Source organism: Megalops cyprinoides, chromosome 8, assembly GCF_013368585.1.
Source record: "Megalops cyprinoides isolate fMegCyp1 chromosome 8, fMegCyp1.pri, whole genome shotgun sequence".
Classification (NCBI taxonomy): Eukaryota; Metazoa; Chordata; class Actinopteri; order Elopiformes; family Megalopidae; genus Megalops; species Megalops cyprinoides.
This window is the reverse complement of record NC_050590.1, coordinates 4,599,730-4,614,094: the sequence shown is the minus strand read 5'-3', so window position 1 is coordinate 4,614,094 and position 14,365 is coordinate 4,599,730. Positions and strand designations below refer to the sequence as shown.

Genomic DNA, 14,365 nt, shown 5'->3' with positions numbered 1-14,365 from the left:
CTAGATTTATTCTCTACACCCTGTTCCACCTAAATAAAACACCCAGTGCACCATCTGGTAAACAGGTGATGGGTTCTCATCCTCTAATGCTCAGCCCTGAATGGCTTTTTGAAGGAAGAAAAAAAAAAAGGAGGGGGGTGGTTACTGGTGGAACCAGGCAGGGTTAACCAGCCCTGCCATTTCCATACTAACAGCTGCATTTGCCCTTGTCCTGGCTGCCGTCCTCTGAGAGTCTCTCCGTGGCGCTGTGCCCGTTGGAGCGCTGGGTGCCGTCCGGGATCCAAGACTTGTCCACACAGCGCTCCATCCTCTTCATGATCAGGTCCAGAAGGACCTCCACGGCCTGGCTGACGTTCTGCCCGTTTGCGGCGCTCGTCTCAAAGTACGGGATTCTGCAGGGACAGAGGCAGATCAAGCACACCACAAGATTTAAAAAAAGAACGCAAGTAACTTTTAACTGACATTTACATAAGGAGTGGTGGTCCGCTGTGAGAATGTAATTTCCTGGATCATGAATTGGCACTTGGTGCACTCTCCCCTTTCTCTCACAGCAAACATTTGGGCAAATGCTGCTGACAGCTTCTTACCTCTCAAAACTGTACCCAGCTTCCCCAGTAACTCTGGGAAGTCACCTGGCCTATTGAATTTGGATTCCAAATTCCACTCAGGTGGAAGTGCCAGGCAGACAGCACACAAAGTCCCAGCGCTCAAAGCCCTCTGGACCGCATCTTTTTTTTTTTTTCTTGAGAGACGCTAAATGAAGTTACTGAATCAAACTAGCCTTTTGTGAAATTCCCTTAATTTGGTTTCAGAGGGGGATGTTTTACCTCTGACTTGAATAGAAGGATTTCTCTGAAACGAGGACAAATGCTGAAAATACCAGACAAATGATACAAATCTGCAGTCACTGCTAAAACGAATCACCCTGAAGTAAGTTTCCTGGACTGGCACTGCAGTTGGCAAGAATAAGGTGTTCCTGCTAAACAAGCTGTTTGAGGACAGTGACATTATTATGGTACTTTGCGATAACATCTGGAACAATATTCTCTTTGGCAGCACTATCCCTTGACTCAAACAGACCTGGCCGGTCCATTTCTGCACAACAAATATTTTTGCTTTGTTTTTTCAATTCTTAGTGTTATTTGTAACCACATTTAAATCTCAGTAAAACTTGGCATGTTACAACTGAGGACTATGCAAAAATACTTACAGAAAGTAAACATTTATAAAAGCACAGTGCATTTTTCAGTTGCTGAATTACTTTTAATTATATGCTCTATCCACATTAACAACATCTACAATACACTTCATCGACATCTAGGACTGGGTTCAGTCCAGGTTCCTGACAAAGAGCATGCTGTAATCGCCTCAGAAATGTGAGTCACACCTGGCAAACCACGACCACTCAATACAGGTGACCTTTACAGCATGAAAAAAAAAACAGACGGCAGCCTAGCGGAGATCACGGCCAGTGGTATACAGCTACAGATTTCACGAAGCCAATCTCTCCGAGTGGCAGACAAGTAGCTGTGTGTTGCGTTGTTTCTTTAATTAGCTTCTCAGACTCACACACAATGCAAGTTAGTTTAAATGGTTTTGAACCCACATCAGCCACTGTTGAACTCTCAGCTACGCACACCAAGTTAATGCCACCGTAACGTACAAAACATCATACAAAATCTGTGTAATTATTCAAGCAGTTACATTTAATTATACATGTATTTGATTTATGTATATCCTCGTAATAAAATCTAGGGTTCAGGTATGAGAAACAAGGCAGCACAATCAACCTCTTAAATATTTGCACAAACTGTGACTAATGATCAACACTAGAACTCGTTACCTGGGTTGGGAAATATTTACTTTTCCAGAAGGGACAGGTGAGAACACTTCACATGGGGTAAGATACGCCTGCACTGTCCTCGTCAAACACACTCAAGCCCCTTGCCAGGGGTAGCTAATTAAGAGTCCCCCCCCCCCCCCCCCCACTGATCTTGAATCAGTATTTATCTTGTTGCACAGTATGTTTCAGGTTAGGATTCAGGGCATAAACCTATCCTGGATCAGCCGTTGGTGGCAAAGAACTACCTGGAGCTCCTCTCATGTGTCCCAGAATGCCAAGCGCCAGCAGAAGCAGACACATACCCATACTTTTCCGCCAGCTCCTTGGCTTCCTCTTCCTTCACCACCCTCTGGTCTTCGAGGTCGCACTTGTTACCACAGAGCACGATGTCTGGATTTTCACAATACGCATGCATCTGTAACTGACCTGCAGGAAGGGATAGTGACAAGGCTTAGGCCCTCAGATCAGCTTCTGTGCCACAACTGCAGATAAGGATTCCAACAGCTCATTAGCTAAAATGTTGAAATATTTCGTAACTGAGTGATTCAGTAATGAAACCGCACAGTTACAGCATGACTGGGGGCAGGGGGCGGCGAGAGCTGACTTACTCATCCAGTTTCGGACGTTGAGGAAGCTCTGCTCGTTTGTCAGATCAAACAGCAGGAGGAAGCCCATGGCGTCTCTGAAGAAGGCCGTCGTCAAACTCCGGAACCTGGAACCGCCAAACAAACATAAGTTGCAGCTCAGGATCGTCATTCCACAAACACACTACACTTCAGGAAGAAATACGACATTGAGGATTAACGACTTTCCACTTGTGAGTCTAGATCGCGACAGTTGAACTTTCTGTCTCTCACTGCAGTGCAGCTCGGTTTTTACTAATGCTCGATGTCCCTTCCTGTGCCGCCCACCTCTCCTGCCCGGCTGTGTCCCACAGCTGGATGTGAATCCTCTGCCCCCGGCCTGCGGTTCCATCCGGCCCACTGGACTTGTACACCTGCAGCATAAAAAAGGGGCAGGAAAAATGATGCAGCTGCCAGGGTAAAAGCAGATCGCTCCTGGGAGAACACATGCTGTTGTCTCAGGGTTGTGTCTATTCACATAAAGCTGGGCTTAAGACAGTGTAGAAGAGGTAATGGCAATGGCTTGCTGTTGGACTCCATTATCTGCCACTGCGTATGGTGTGACCAAACAGCCATAAAAGACACTCGTGTTAGGACATCCCCTCTGCAGTGTGTATTTTTCAGGAGTGTTCTAAACTCAACAATGCATGTGTCATGTTCCCCAACAAGGGGGAGGATTCTGCGACTTCTGAGATCCCCATTCTGCCACACAGGAATGGCACCTGGTTAATATTTCACCAGCGGAGTCAGGATCACGAAGCTTAACTGAGCTTTTCCAGCGATAATTAACAGTGAGGGAATCATGCTGCAGCAAGCTCAGGAGTAAATTCGCCGTCTAACTCTCCCATTTAAGGATCTTTAGAAGAGCTGAACCGATGAAGTCAGAGCAGCTAAACAGTTTCAAAACCAAAAAGTGCCTTCACACTTCTTTGTTTCACATCCAATCTGTGTCATTTAACCACCTGTATGTATGAACTCTAAACCACCACAGCTCAATTCACATTCTATTCACAAAATCTGAGGGTTTTAAACTAGCAATGCACAGCATCTCCCCATCACAGACTCTAGTTATGTAGCACAGTTGCACATTCCCAGTACCTGTCACCTCCTGCTCCTCCCGTCTTTGTTTCCGCAGGCAGTGCTGCTAAACAGCAGTCTTATCAGCACCATGATTTCATCCAAGAATCATACAGCATTTCATCAACACCAAGCATGGGAAATGCATCTCTGGGCCCAGTGCATGTGAAATGGCCATTTCACTACACAGCTGGAAACAGTGCATTCGCCATTTACAGGCATGACCAACAGCAGCGTCACACAGGGCCCTACAGCAACACGGAACACTCCGAGTGTCTGTTCCCACACCAGCACCTTTCAGTGGCTGTACATAATAGCGTCTACCAATCCAGCCACCGCTTTATAGTGGACATAACCGATCAGATTGTTTCACATTTATTAATTATTAACCGGGTAAAAATTGTGACGATAATCGAATTATTATCCAAATAAAAAATGATTATGATGATAATTGAAAAAATAGTTGGGGAAAGCTTCTCAGCGTATGACTCACATGTTTGACTGCATAGAGTTTTAAAACTGCTCTTAGCATAGTGATGCACTTATTTGGAGGTAGCTCTGGGTAAGAGCGCCTGCTAAATGATGTAATGTAACATAATATGTAATGTAAAACACCAAAAGATCTGTCTCTGGATCTCTACACTGTGGTCTAATGCTAGCACAAGGTCTGAAATGAGGTGGACTTCTCTAATTTGATGAGGCAAACAGCGCTTGAAAGGAACCAGCCCCCTCCCCCTTACTCAGAGCTCGAAAAGCACTCACCACTCGTTTTTCTCTGAAGTCTATGCCCACTGTGGTGATGAACTTGGAGTTGAACTTGCCGTCCGTGTACTGGTAGAGGAAGCTGGTCTTGCCCACTCCAGAGTCACCGAGGGCGAGGAATTTGATGAGGTAATCGTAGTCCCCATCAGACATAGTGAACAATTATTTCTGACCTGTAAGTCAAACAAATACAACACAAAGCTGTAGCCCTAGATGCCCACAGAGGAAATGAGCATGACAAAAAAGGTGTATCACATGAAAACAGCGTAGCCTCAAATAATCTTAAAATGATCACAGACACACTAACGCAAGGACTGAACTCAGTTCCAGCCTAGGGTGCTGCATATTATCAGTTTGTGGCTTTGAGCTGCTGGCAGGAATCCATGTCACAAACTCAATATTTCCTGTAACTGCAAGAGTTCGTTTTCCTCATCCTGTGGTAACCAGCCCCCTGGTCCCCCAAATGGAATTATTCATTACGGAAATTCTAGCTAATTCGGAAAGACCACGGCCGTTCATGTGGCGAATCTTGAGGGTCTGGTCTGAGTGAAAGCTGTGTCTGAGTGTGAGAGTGACGTGGGCCTGTGTGCGAATCTACAACTACCATTCTGTGGTCACAGCCCCCCGACTTAGCGTGGTAACTGCGGAAATACGAAATTCATTTTGAGAAGTGTATCAGCAAGGCCTGCAATTGTCATTGCCAGAAAATTGTGGGAGGGACACAATAAAACCCTTACCTCACTTCAACCTCCTCCACTGAAACACTCTATCTCTCATTTTATGCTGACCCCATTAGCTGACTGGTACCTCAGGATAATAAGTTTCCCTTGTACAACATGGATTAACTCTCAAAAGGGTCTCATCTTTAGAAAAACTCGTCTTAGAGAAACAAACTAAAATGATCAAATCTTCTTAAAGACTAAGCTTACGATAAGGTCAAGTAAACCTCGGAATCTTGCTGGTATCTGCTCTTAAACCTTCTGAAAGATACAGATAGCAGCGTTGGTCAGTCAAGGGGCATCTGCATGATACATGATAATGGGGATATGGTTAATGATAAGTAAGAATGGGGTGTTGCTGTTGTTTCCTTCAGTTGGTTACTTAGCCTGAAGTAATACCACAGACTACAAGCAAATCAATAATGGAATGGAAATCTACTGTGTGTGTGTGTGTGTGTTTTGTGAAAATGTGTGCTTGTACATATGTAGGTGTTTTTGTGTGTGTACACGTATATATGCGCATGTTTGTGTGTGTGTATGCCTGTGTAAGGGCGTGTGTGTGTGTATATGTATGTACATATGTATCTGTGCATAAGTGCCTTTGGGGAGACAAAGCTGATTCAGACGAACGACGCAAGCACAAACATTCGTCAAATGATATTCGAGGAAAGGGTCTGCTGGGAGAGAGGTTCCCAGACAGAAAGCATGGATACCATCATATGACTGTGCTACAAAAGGGTTCTAGGCAAGTGCCACATTCTTTCACTTTCACCAGCGCTTACATCCCACTGAAGCAGGATGCTTTGCTCTGGAAAGGAATCAAGTTCTGTGATAAACAAGGAGACCGTAGCCAGTCCATTCAGAGCGCTGTTGCCAGTCGACAGAGAAAGACGCACCGTTTTTTCCGCAGATAACCCCTTCGGCCAACGCTGAGAAGCAAAGAGGCAGTCACTGACTCCTTGAAGACTGCTAACCCACACATATGCAGGTGCCCCTATCCGGGCAAGTCTGGGCACATTGCTTTCTCTCCTCGAATCCAACTGAATGAACAAAAATATTCAATGGCAATTCCACAGAAGCCCAGGAAAGAGTTTCTGTCTCCCAGCTCCCTGTCTCCTAACACAGCTTTCCCTGGACAGACCGATGGGGACCCAAGAGGGTCAGATTTTAGCAAGGAATCAGATTAGCAGAGACAACAGGAGTGGGAGCAGAACGGGATGTCCAGATAGTTGTCGTGGACGTTTCTCACTCATTACGAGTCTACCGCCAACGGCCAGAAGCAGGGGGGAGCTACCAACCTGCAGACTCTAAATAAATGTGGAAAAAACTTTTCTGTGCACAGTTTTTTTAGCTGCTTCTTTTTACTGCTCAAACTCTTCTCTTCTCACAGCTACCGGTGTGATGTCATTAAGATTAATTGTGTCTCTGTTCAGAGACAGACAGCATCTGCCCTTATATGTTGTTTTATCCTCCATCGGCCCCTCCCAAAAACTTTCCTTCACTTCTGCTGGGTCTTGTCTGAACCCATTGTAATCGCTACTTCGGCGGAGGAAGTAGCGAATAGCGTGGAACGCTAACCCTGCCAGCCGTTAGGCAATGCCTTGCAGAGACTGCTGCAAGAAACGTTGCACCACGCTGGAAACCAAGGCGAACTTAAAGACAGAAACCCACGCCGCTGGGAACAGGGGGCCAGACTGCTGGCCTCAGTCACACGGTACTTCAGCCCTGCCACAGCAGAGAGAGAGAGAGCCCCCTGGGATTAGCTCCTTTTGCAGTGCTGGATCCACACAGGGGAAAAAAAAAATAACAGTGGGAAAACTCTACAGAAAAAAATACAAGTTGCTTTTAATGAACCAAATACTGCCTCAGGAGGACAAAAAAAATTACACAGACAGGACAGCCTTTCTACTCACTGCCAAAAATGAATACACTGTCTTAGCATGCAATGAATAGATTTGTACATTCAGTAGTGATTTAACAGGTGCTGTTGCCCACAGCAACTTACAAAGCAAAGGTACAAGTGCGCACAACAGAGCCATATTAACAACGGTACATACAGCAGTTGACAGACAACATCTGAACACATGTCAGTTCATGACACATGACAGCTTGAGTGAAAGCAACCTATTGCTGGGGGATGTGATGTCCAGGAGACCTCTGAAAATTTGGGAAAGTTCTAGAGGGTCCTAGAGAAATCCAGTGTTTCCAAACAGCAAATTTGCTCCAGGGATGCTCTGAGCCAAGTAACTTGTCCATAACATCAGGATTCAGAGGAGACCAGACTCAGTGTCCCTTAACACTGTGATTGGTGTTAGCATATTGGCGTATTTATAGTATATATTTATAGCACATTTACAATCTTGCTGTTTCACTTTTGACTAAGCTGCTTCTTAATCAAAATGTTTTTTTTTCCTCTTAACACAGAGATTCAGAATAAAAATACCCATTTGAGGGGCCACTGCCTTGTGTGTGTGTGTATGCATGTGTGCGTGCATAAAAGTGTGTGTGACTGAGTGAGTGAGTGAGAGTGTTAGTTTGTGTGTGTATGTGTGTGTGTGTGTGTGTGTGTGTGTGTGTGTGTGTGTGTGCATGCGTGTGTGTGTGTGTGTGTGTGTGTGTGTATATGTGTGTGTGTGTGAGTGTGTGTGTGTGTGTGTGCATGCGTGTGTGTGTGTGTGTGTGCATGCGTGTGTGTGTGTGTGTATGTGTGTGTGTGTGTGTCCATTCTTCTGGATGACCAGAGAAAATAAATCTCTTAAAACACTTTGCTTAGCGTGACCTGGAAGTCTCAGACTGCGACACACTGTGATCCTCCACCCTTACTAAATATTTAGCAAGGATCCTCCACCCTTAATGCTGAGACCGTGCTACTGAGCAGAGCTGGGCATATGCTACACACCTTTAGTTATATTCTGCAGAGTGTAAAAGGGAGGCTGAGACTAACAAAAACGTCTGGTAAAACCTTCTACTAAAACCACCACCAGAGGATATCTGCAACAGATACCGTGTGCCACATTTTCGTCCACAAAAACAACCTGCTTCTTGGCTTTAGATAAAAGCAAAGGCAGAAATCAGCAGCACCATGTAGCTGTGAAGGGTGTTGCCCCTTCTTGTGGAAATCAAACAGGACACAACAACCTGACGTGGAGCACTAATCTTACACAACTTTTGGTTGTTCTTTTTTTTAAAAAAAACTTTTTGTAATAGGTAAAAACAGTGTGCAGGCACTGGATTCCTTCGTGTTACACACTTAACTACTACATCAGTGTGCATAAAGTGTGTTTGCAAAGCTAGAATGATCACATATTCACTAGTATAGTGACCCCATTCAGTGAGAGAGCATCAACCGCTTTTCATTTCAAATGAAAACCACATCACATGCATTCACACGTAGCACCAGATTCCTAGAAACAGACAAACTACGAAACCATTCACCTCCACCTATAATCAGACACAAACACTCTAAGATTAGCTCTGTATGCTAATCTTGAAAAAGACAAAATAGGGCAAGTGTGGACAGCCGTCACATGGAACCTGGACTGGCAATGAGAGAGTGTCTGAGCACTTACCCCTCCACACTGATGCACAGCAAGCGCTTCTACACACTGTCACAGAGGGGCACGGGTGCAGCCAGAGGAATTTCAGCTCCTCCTAGAAAGCTCACACCGTCCCGAGCGCACTTCACGGAATCTGATTACACTTTGCGTAACTGGGCTGCAGGGAGACAGGTAGGAGGGGCTGCCTTGTTCACCCTCTCCGGCCCTGCCAATCCCCAGGAAAATGATTTGAGCCACCCCACAGCTGTTTCCAGAACAAAGGACCCTCTCTCTTAATGGTTTAACTCTCACCTCGTTCTTGCCACATAAAAAGCCCCCTGTGCCCCAACCTTGAATACTGTTCTGTACCCTAATTTTTAATTAGAAAGAAGATGTTTAAAAACAATATCCACAAATATTTACTGTATATTTGGAAGGCAGACATTGAGGAATGTCTACTATGCAAAGCAGGATTATCAGTTACAGTATCTGCTGCTGTTTGTCTCAAGGGCTAAAGGCAGATATTCTGGACTGAATGTTGACATCTGTAATATAATTGAAAACTCTTGTTACTTAGGGTGACCATACATCCTCTTTTTCCAGGACATGTCCTCATTTAGAGACGCATGTGTTAGGTCCCAAAACGAGGACATGTCCGGGAAAAAGAGGACGTATGGTCACCCTATTGTTACTAAAAATGTGAACTTTTCAGTTTGGGCCTAGTTCTGGTAGAGAACAGGAGTGTTTCCTTCCAATGAAAGGGGGCCACCAATGCAAGATAATGATTACAAGACAAGACACTACCTTAGGCAAAATCAGAAGGGAAATATGGAGCTGCAATTACAACATCAATCCAATATCTCCTTTCAATTTCACTTTCCCCTCTGCTTCTCTTTGCCTTCTGTGTTTTTAAAATGTCAAACGTTCCGGGCCAAATAACTCAGGAGAGCGCTCTGATAGCATAGCTGTCTCTATTCCAGCAAAGCCAGGCAATAACTGCAGGGCTGCTCAGATGGACGGCAGGGCCAGCCAGGAGGGCAGAGCCTTCCACCACACATTCTTACAAAGGCGGAATTGAAGTAGCCACCCTGGGCAGCCTTCCAACACTAATGGAGAGCTCAGCGGAGGAGAAGGCGGGTATGCGGATGAATTAAAACAAGCCTGATTGCACAGCGAGAGGGTGTAGTTTCTGAGGCACCACGCACCGCTCGTGCTAAGTTCCACTTCACAAGCAAAGATCCACTGATTACAGTTTATCAGCAACTTTGGACACCTCAGCCAGCTCAATGGATGGTCACAGTCCAGACCTCTGAAAACTTGGAAAAGTTCTAGAGAGTCCTAGAGAGATCCAGTGTTTCCAAACAGCATATTTGCTCCAAGGTTGCTCTGAGCCAAGTAACTTGAACAGGACATCAGGATTCATAGGAGACCGGACTCAGTGTCCCTTAACTCTGCGATTGGTGTATTGGCATACTTATAGTATATATTTATAGCATATTAGCATATTTAGAATTGCAGTTTCACTTTTAACTAATCTGCTTCTTTGTCAGCTCTTGCCAGCTAGCTGCCACTGGGCTTTAAAAGGAAAATTAGTATAATAAACTAGTGGTGATCACTTTCATTATAATTAAAGACCACTATCTTCACTAAGCATAAGCTGTAAACAGTAAAATTGCTGTTGATCTGCAATTTGAATGGCATCACTGTTTGAATGAAAGAATGGAAGAAAACATGTCAGCCCATGAGTTGCAATGTCTTCAACTCAGTGCATAAATCAAATCCCAGAGTGTCAACCATTACTAATCTGATTTTATTATTAATTTAGAAGTTTGGGAGAAGAGCAACAGCCGATTCCTAAAAGTCACACAGAAGCACTGCACATTAAAGACTGACACATCACCACCACACCACTATTACAGAGGGAAATCCAACCACCAGCTCTTTTCTGTGAAAAGTATGACTGCCTGACACAAGCCTCCTTTGCCTGCTAAAACATCACGTAATATCCACCAGCTGTTCTTCATGTGCTTGCCTTGACTGATCACGTGACCACACACATTTGATAAAGCAAAGCATCCCATTAAATATCCATATCTACCACAACACCAGCTCCACACTGTTACTCTTTTGAGAAGAATCTTCTGGAATATTGCATATCACTGGCCCATAGTAAAATCAAAAAGCTTTTTAGCAAGTGATCAATACTACTTGTACCTCTGACCCACTGGAAAATCTAAACTGTGTTGTAAAGACAACAAAAATACAGTCAGCTGGTCTGAGTTTGCCTGATACATACAAAGAGACACTATATATAGATAATCCTGGTTTGTTTGCAAAAAAAAAGGGAGCTCTTAATATAGTAAGACATTTTTCAGTATTTTTGTTTTTTCTTTGTAGTCTACAAAGATAACATGTAAATTATATTCCATTCATGTTCAATTTAGATATAGCTGACTTCATATGATAACACATAATAAAATACATAGTTATACTGGACAAGACTGAAAACGGTTCACCTGAGGACAGACCTACCCATCTTATCTGCTGAACTGAACTGACCTGTCCTTCCTGCCAAGTACCAAGCAATCCTGCAGAGCTGACAGTGGCGGTTCAGATTATGTCCCCGTCACCCTCAAACTGGACTGGTCTGAGGTTATTCAAAAAAAAAAAAAAGTATGTACGGGTCACAGGAAGCAACTGCTATCACATACTGTAATGCAAAAACTCTGAACAACTTCAGCTACCAGAAACTCAGCTACCATACTTACTGTATGCACTTTTGTAAGTCACTTTGGATAAAAGCGTCTGCTAAATAAATAAATGTAAATGTAAATGTAAACGTTTCTGCCATTTCTGCCGTAAATGTAAATGTAAACGTTTCTGCCATTACATGCCTGTGCTAACCAGAGGAGAAAAAAATGTAACTGTATAAATATTTACATATCTACATAAAATAAAATCATGTTCCCTGATATGCCACTGCACCAACAGCTTTCTGTAGAAAATGCTGGAAATAAAATAATTTGCTTATTCGCTAATTTGTTTTGTCACTCATCTTACCGTACTTCAAAAGCTGTATTTTAATCATGTTAACTATAAATAAATCCCCATAGGTCTACAACATTGCAATGTTAATAATGTATGTCGTTAAAGAACATGACAAACTATTTCTCTTGGAGTTTTTCCAGCGGCCCAGAAACACTGCTTTACAACAGTGCTAAACCTCTGATGGATGAACAGAGGTCTCTCACCCAGATACGGCAACACTGAAAAAACATGTATGCTTCGAAAATCCAGAGATCACTTTCCAACTGTAAATCTCAACTGTAAGAATTAAATGATTTTTAACTGGAAATTAAACACATTACAGTGGTAAATCAATGTGACAACTGGCTGGAAAACAAGGCTTATTTTGCTAGCCGTGAATGATCTTAATGGTGTCTGCCCAATGGAAGAGCTGTTAACAAAAATGATATTTTACTACAGCGGGTACACTCAGTTCAACAGTTAAATGAGCATAAGATAATTACATTTTTCAAAATACAGTAAAACTTGAACATTTATGCTAATCAAAGAAGTTCAACAACAGAATCTGGTTTTTAAAAGTTTACTCTTAGCATGTAGTAAAAGGGATGATCGCATTGATTTGCGTTGAGAAGTAAGCAATGGGTTACATACTCCCGTAACCCTGTGTCCACCAGAAGGAAATTTAACCTGAGGACAACGCCATGTGGTTGGTAGGGCCGGATGGGTGGCGCAAAGAACAGTTAAACACCTTTGTCATGTAACTGAGTCAAACTTTGCGCAATGCTTAAGAGAGCTTAGGCGACCAGAATTAATGTTGACAGGAGTGACCACTATTTTCAAACACATTTAAATTCCACAAATAATGCATACCGTATTACGCACTCCAGTGTAACATTACTTTTAACATTACATTTAAGTCCAGCCGGTTTCAGTCAGCGGACAACGATGTGTTTGAAAACAAAGAGCAAATGGGTGCCCTAAAATATATGGGCGACTACTGAAAATTTCAAGACTTGTTTTAACAGTGTTCATTTCACTTTGATATTTTTGGAAGTCCATGATTCTGAAATGTGTAAATGGACACAATCGCCACTTCTCGAGATGCAATACGAACCCTATCAGAAACTACTGATTTCAATTTATCATGCGATAAATTTCTTATTAAGGCTAGTAAGCAGTAAAAGACATTTGGGAAAATCAAATCAAGCTGTAGGCAACTGCAACCACGAAATAACTAATAACTGTACATTAACTGAGCAAAATCCAACTTACCACTTTTTAAACGTTGTTCCCTGATGCACCAGTAATAGCTTTCCGTAGAAAACGCGAGAAAGAAAATTAATTCTCCTGTCTGCTACTTCGTTTTGTCACTCAGTCAGTGTTCGGCTTACTGTACTTCAAAAGCTGTTTTTTAATCACGTTTATAGTTCTTTATACTTTTTCCGTCTGTGTAGCATTACTTCCCGTTTTGCTAGATAGAGCCCCTCCTTCGACGCACTAACCCAGGATGTGAAGACCTCCGCCGGAGCGCAGAAAACTCAAGCGCCGCCCTTGTTGCGTGGTCCTTGGGACTTAACGCAGCTGTCGCTACAGGTGTTTATTCGGTTAAAATGAGAGGAGAAATGGATGCAGACAGAAACCCCCTCGCTTGACATTCATGTTACAACGCGTGCTCCGTGAATACAGCTGTGTTCGACTAATAGGAGTTTGCAAATATCTGGGCATATTTATGTGATTTTAATTTACATACTAACGTCTTCAAACTGCTTTTGGTGAGTAAGCCCGTGGTGTTGGAGACTGATCATTTCCATTAAGTTTGACTAGCGTTTGACATTTTCTGCCCTTCTCCAATGTTCATTATCACAATAAATGCCAGTCTATATTTTGCATACGATGCACAGGATTATGCAACGATGACGTGCGTTCAGTCTTTTTTAGATCACTGAATTATAACACCTCAGAGTTTACTTCTCACGTTTGAAACGATGGGTTTAGGTGCTCTTTCGAGAGTGTACTGCGTCTACACTGCCACTCAGTGGCGTTGCGGGTAATTAAAGTGCGTTACTGCAGAGGGAGAACGATCGGAAACATTCGTCGGACTGCATGTTCAATGTTTGGATAGCTTTTCGAATAAAATAACATGACTTTGTAAAATTCAAACTACTGATGTTTTACAAAAAGTGAATCAATGGGGTGGTTTTATTCTCTTGACTCGCCTATTTGCGACTCGTGTTTTATTTGTTACCGGGCAGTTTTATAATCATTTGTCTACTTCGTGCTTTTTCCACAGGGGGAAAAAAAAACCTGAAAACCGATTCCGGAAACATAATTATGTAGGCTATTCCATAATAGTAGAGCTCTGTGTGAAAGGGCTCAACTACCAAAATAATTTTTTCACGTTATGAAACTACCAGCAAGCCAGTAACCTGTGAACGAAGTGATCTGAGCTGGTTATAGATTATTGATAGATCCTGCAGGTAAATGGGCCGAAGTCCATTTAAAGCCTTATAATTAAGGCACAGTACTTTGAAATTACCAGTAAATCCACCCCACTGTTCACAATAGTGACCAAAAAACATATGTATTTACAAGGCTTCTAAAGTCTTGAGTGTATTAGATTAATTACAGCAGGGTGTTTTATTTGTAATGGGCCATTCTTAAGATATTCATGTGGACCTTTGCAAAATTTTCCACAGAACGGTCTCACCTGCTTTGTCACATTTTTCACATTTTTTCATGGTGTGCAAATTTGTGATAAATACATTTCCTTGCTCCTTT

The 14,365-nt window shown here is 43.0% G+C and overlaps 1 protein-coding gene across 3 annotated transcripts; it reads right to left on the bottom strand.

The window, feature by feature from the left end:
• On the bottom strand, positions 1-13,075 carry LOC118781990 (ras-related protein Rab-27A). Of its 3 annotated transcripts, XM_036535179.1 has the most exons (7): positions 12,860-13,075; positions 11,120-11,207; positions 4,306-4,478; positions 2,755-2,840; positions 2,452-2,555; positions 2,146-2,269; positions 1-392 (listed from the first exon to the last, which is right to left on the bottom strand). In XM_036535179.1, the coding sequence occupies exons 3-7, from the start codon at positions 4,456-4,458 to the stop codon at positions 188-190; spliced, it is 672 nt and encodes a 223-aa protein (XP_036391072.1). In that variant the 5' UTR covers positions 4,459-4,478; positions 11,120-11,207; positions 12,860-13,075; the 3' UTR covers positions 1-187. The 3 variants fall into 3 exon arrangements, with proteins under 3 accessions (XP_036391072.1, XP_036391070.1, XP_036391071.1); XM_036535177.1 differs by lacking the exon at positions 11,120-11,207; XM_036535178.1 differs by lacking the exons at positions 11,120-11,207; positions 12,860-13,075 and adding an exon at positions 8,594-8,625.
• Between the last annotated feature and the right edge of the window lie 1,290 nt (positions 13,076-14,365).

What these genes read in the sequence shown, in the direction of transcription:
- LOC118781990 (XM_036535179.1), bottom strand. Translation starts at nt 4,458, where the DNA reads ATGTCTGATGGGGACTACGATTACCTCATCAAATTCCTCGCCCTCGGT. An exon ending in ACTTCAGAGAAAAACGAGTG is followed by an intron (nt 2,841 to 4,305) that starts GTGAGTGCTTTT and finishes TTTATGCTGCAG; the next exon opens with GTGTACAAGTCCAGTGGGCC. An exon ending in GAGCTGGCGGAAAAGTATGG is followed by an intron (nt 393 to 2,145) that starts GTATGTGTCTGC and finishes CTGTCCCTGCAG; the next exon opens with AATCCCGTACTTTGAGACGA.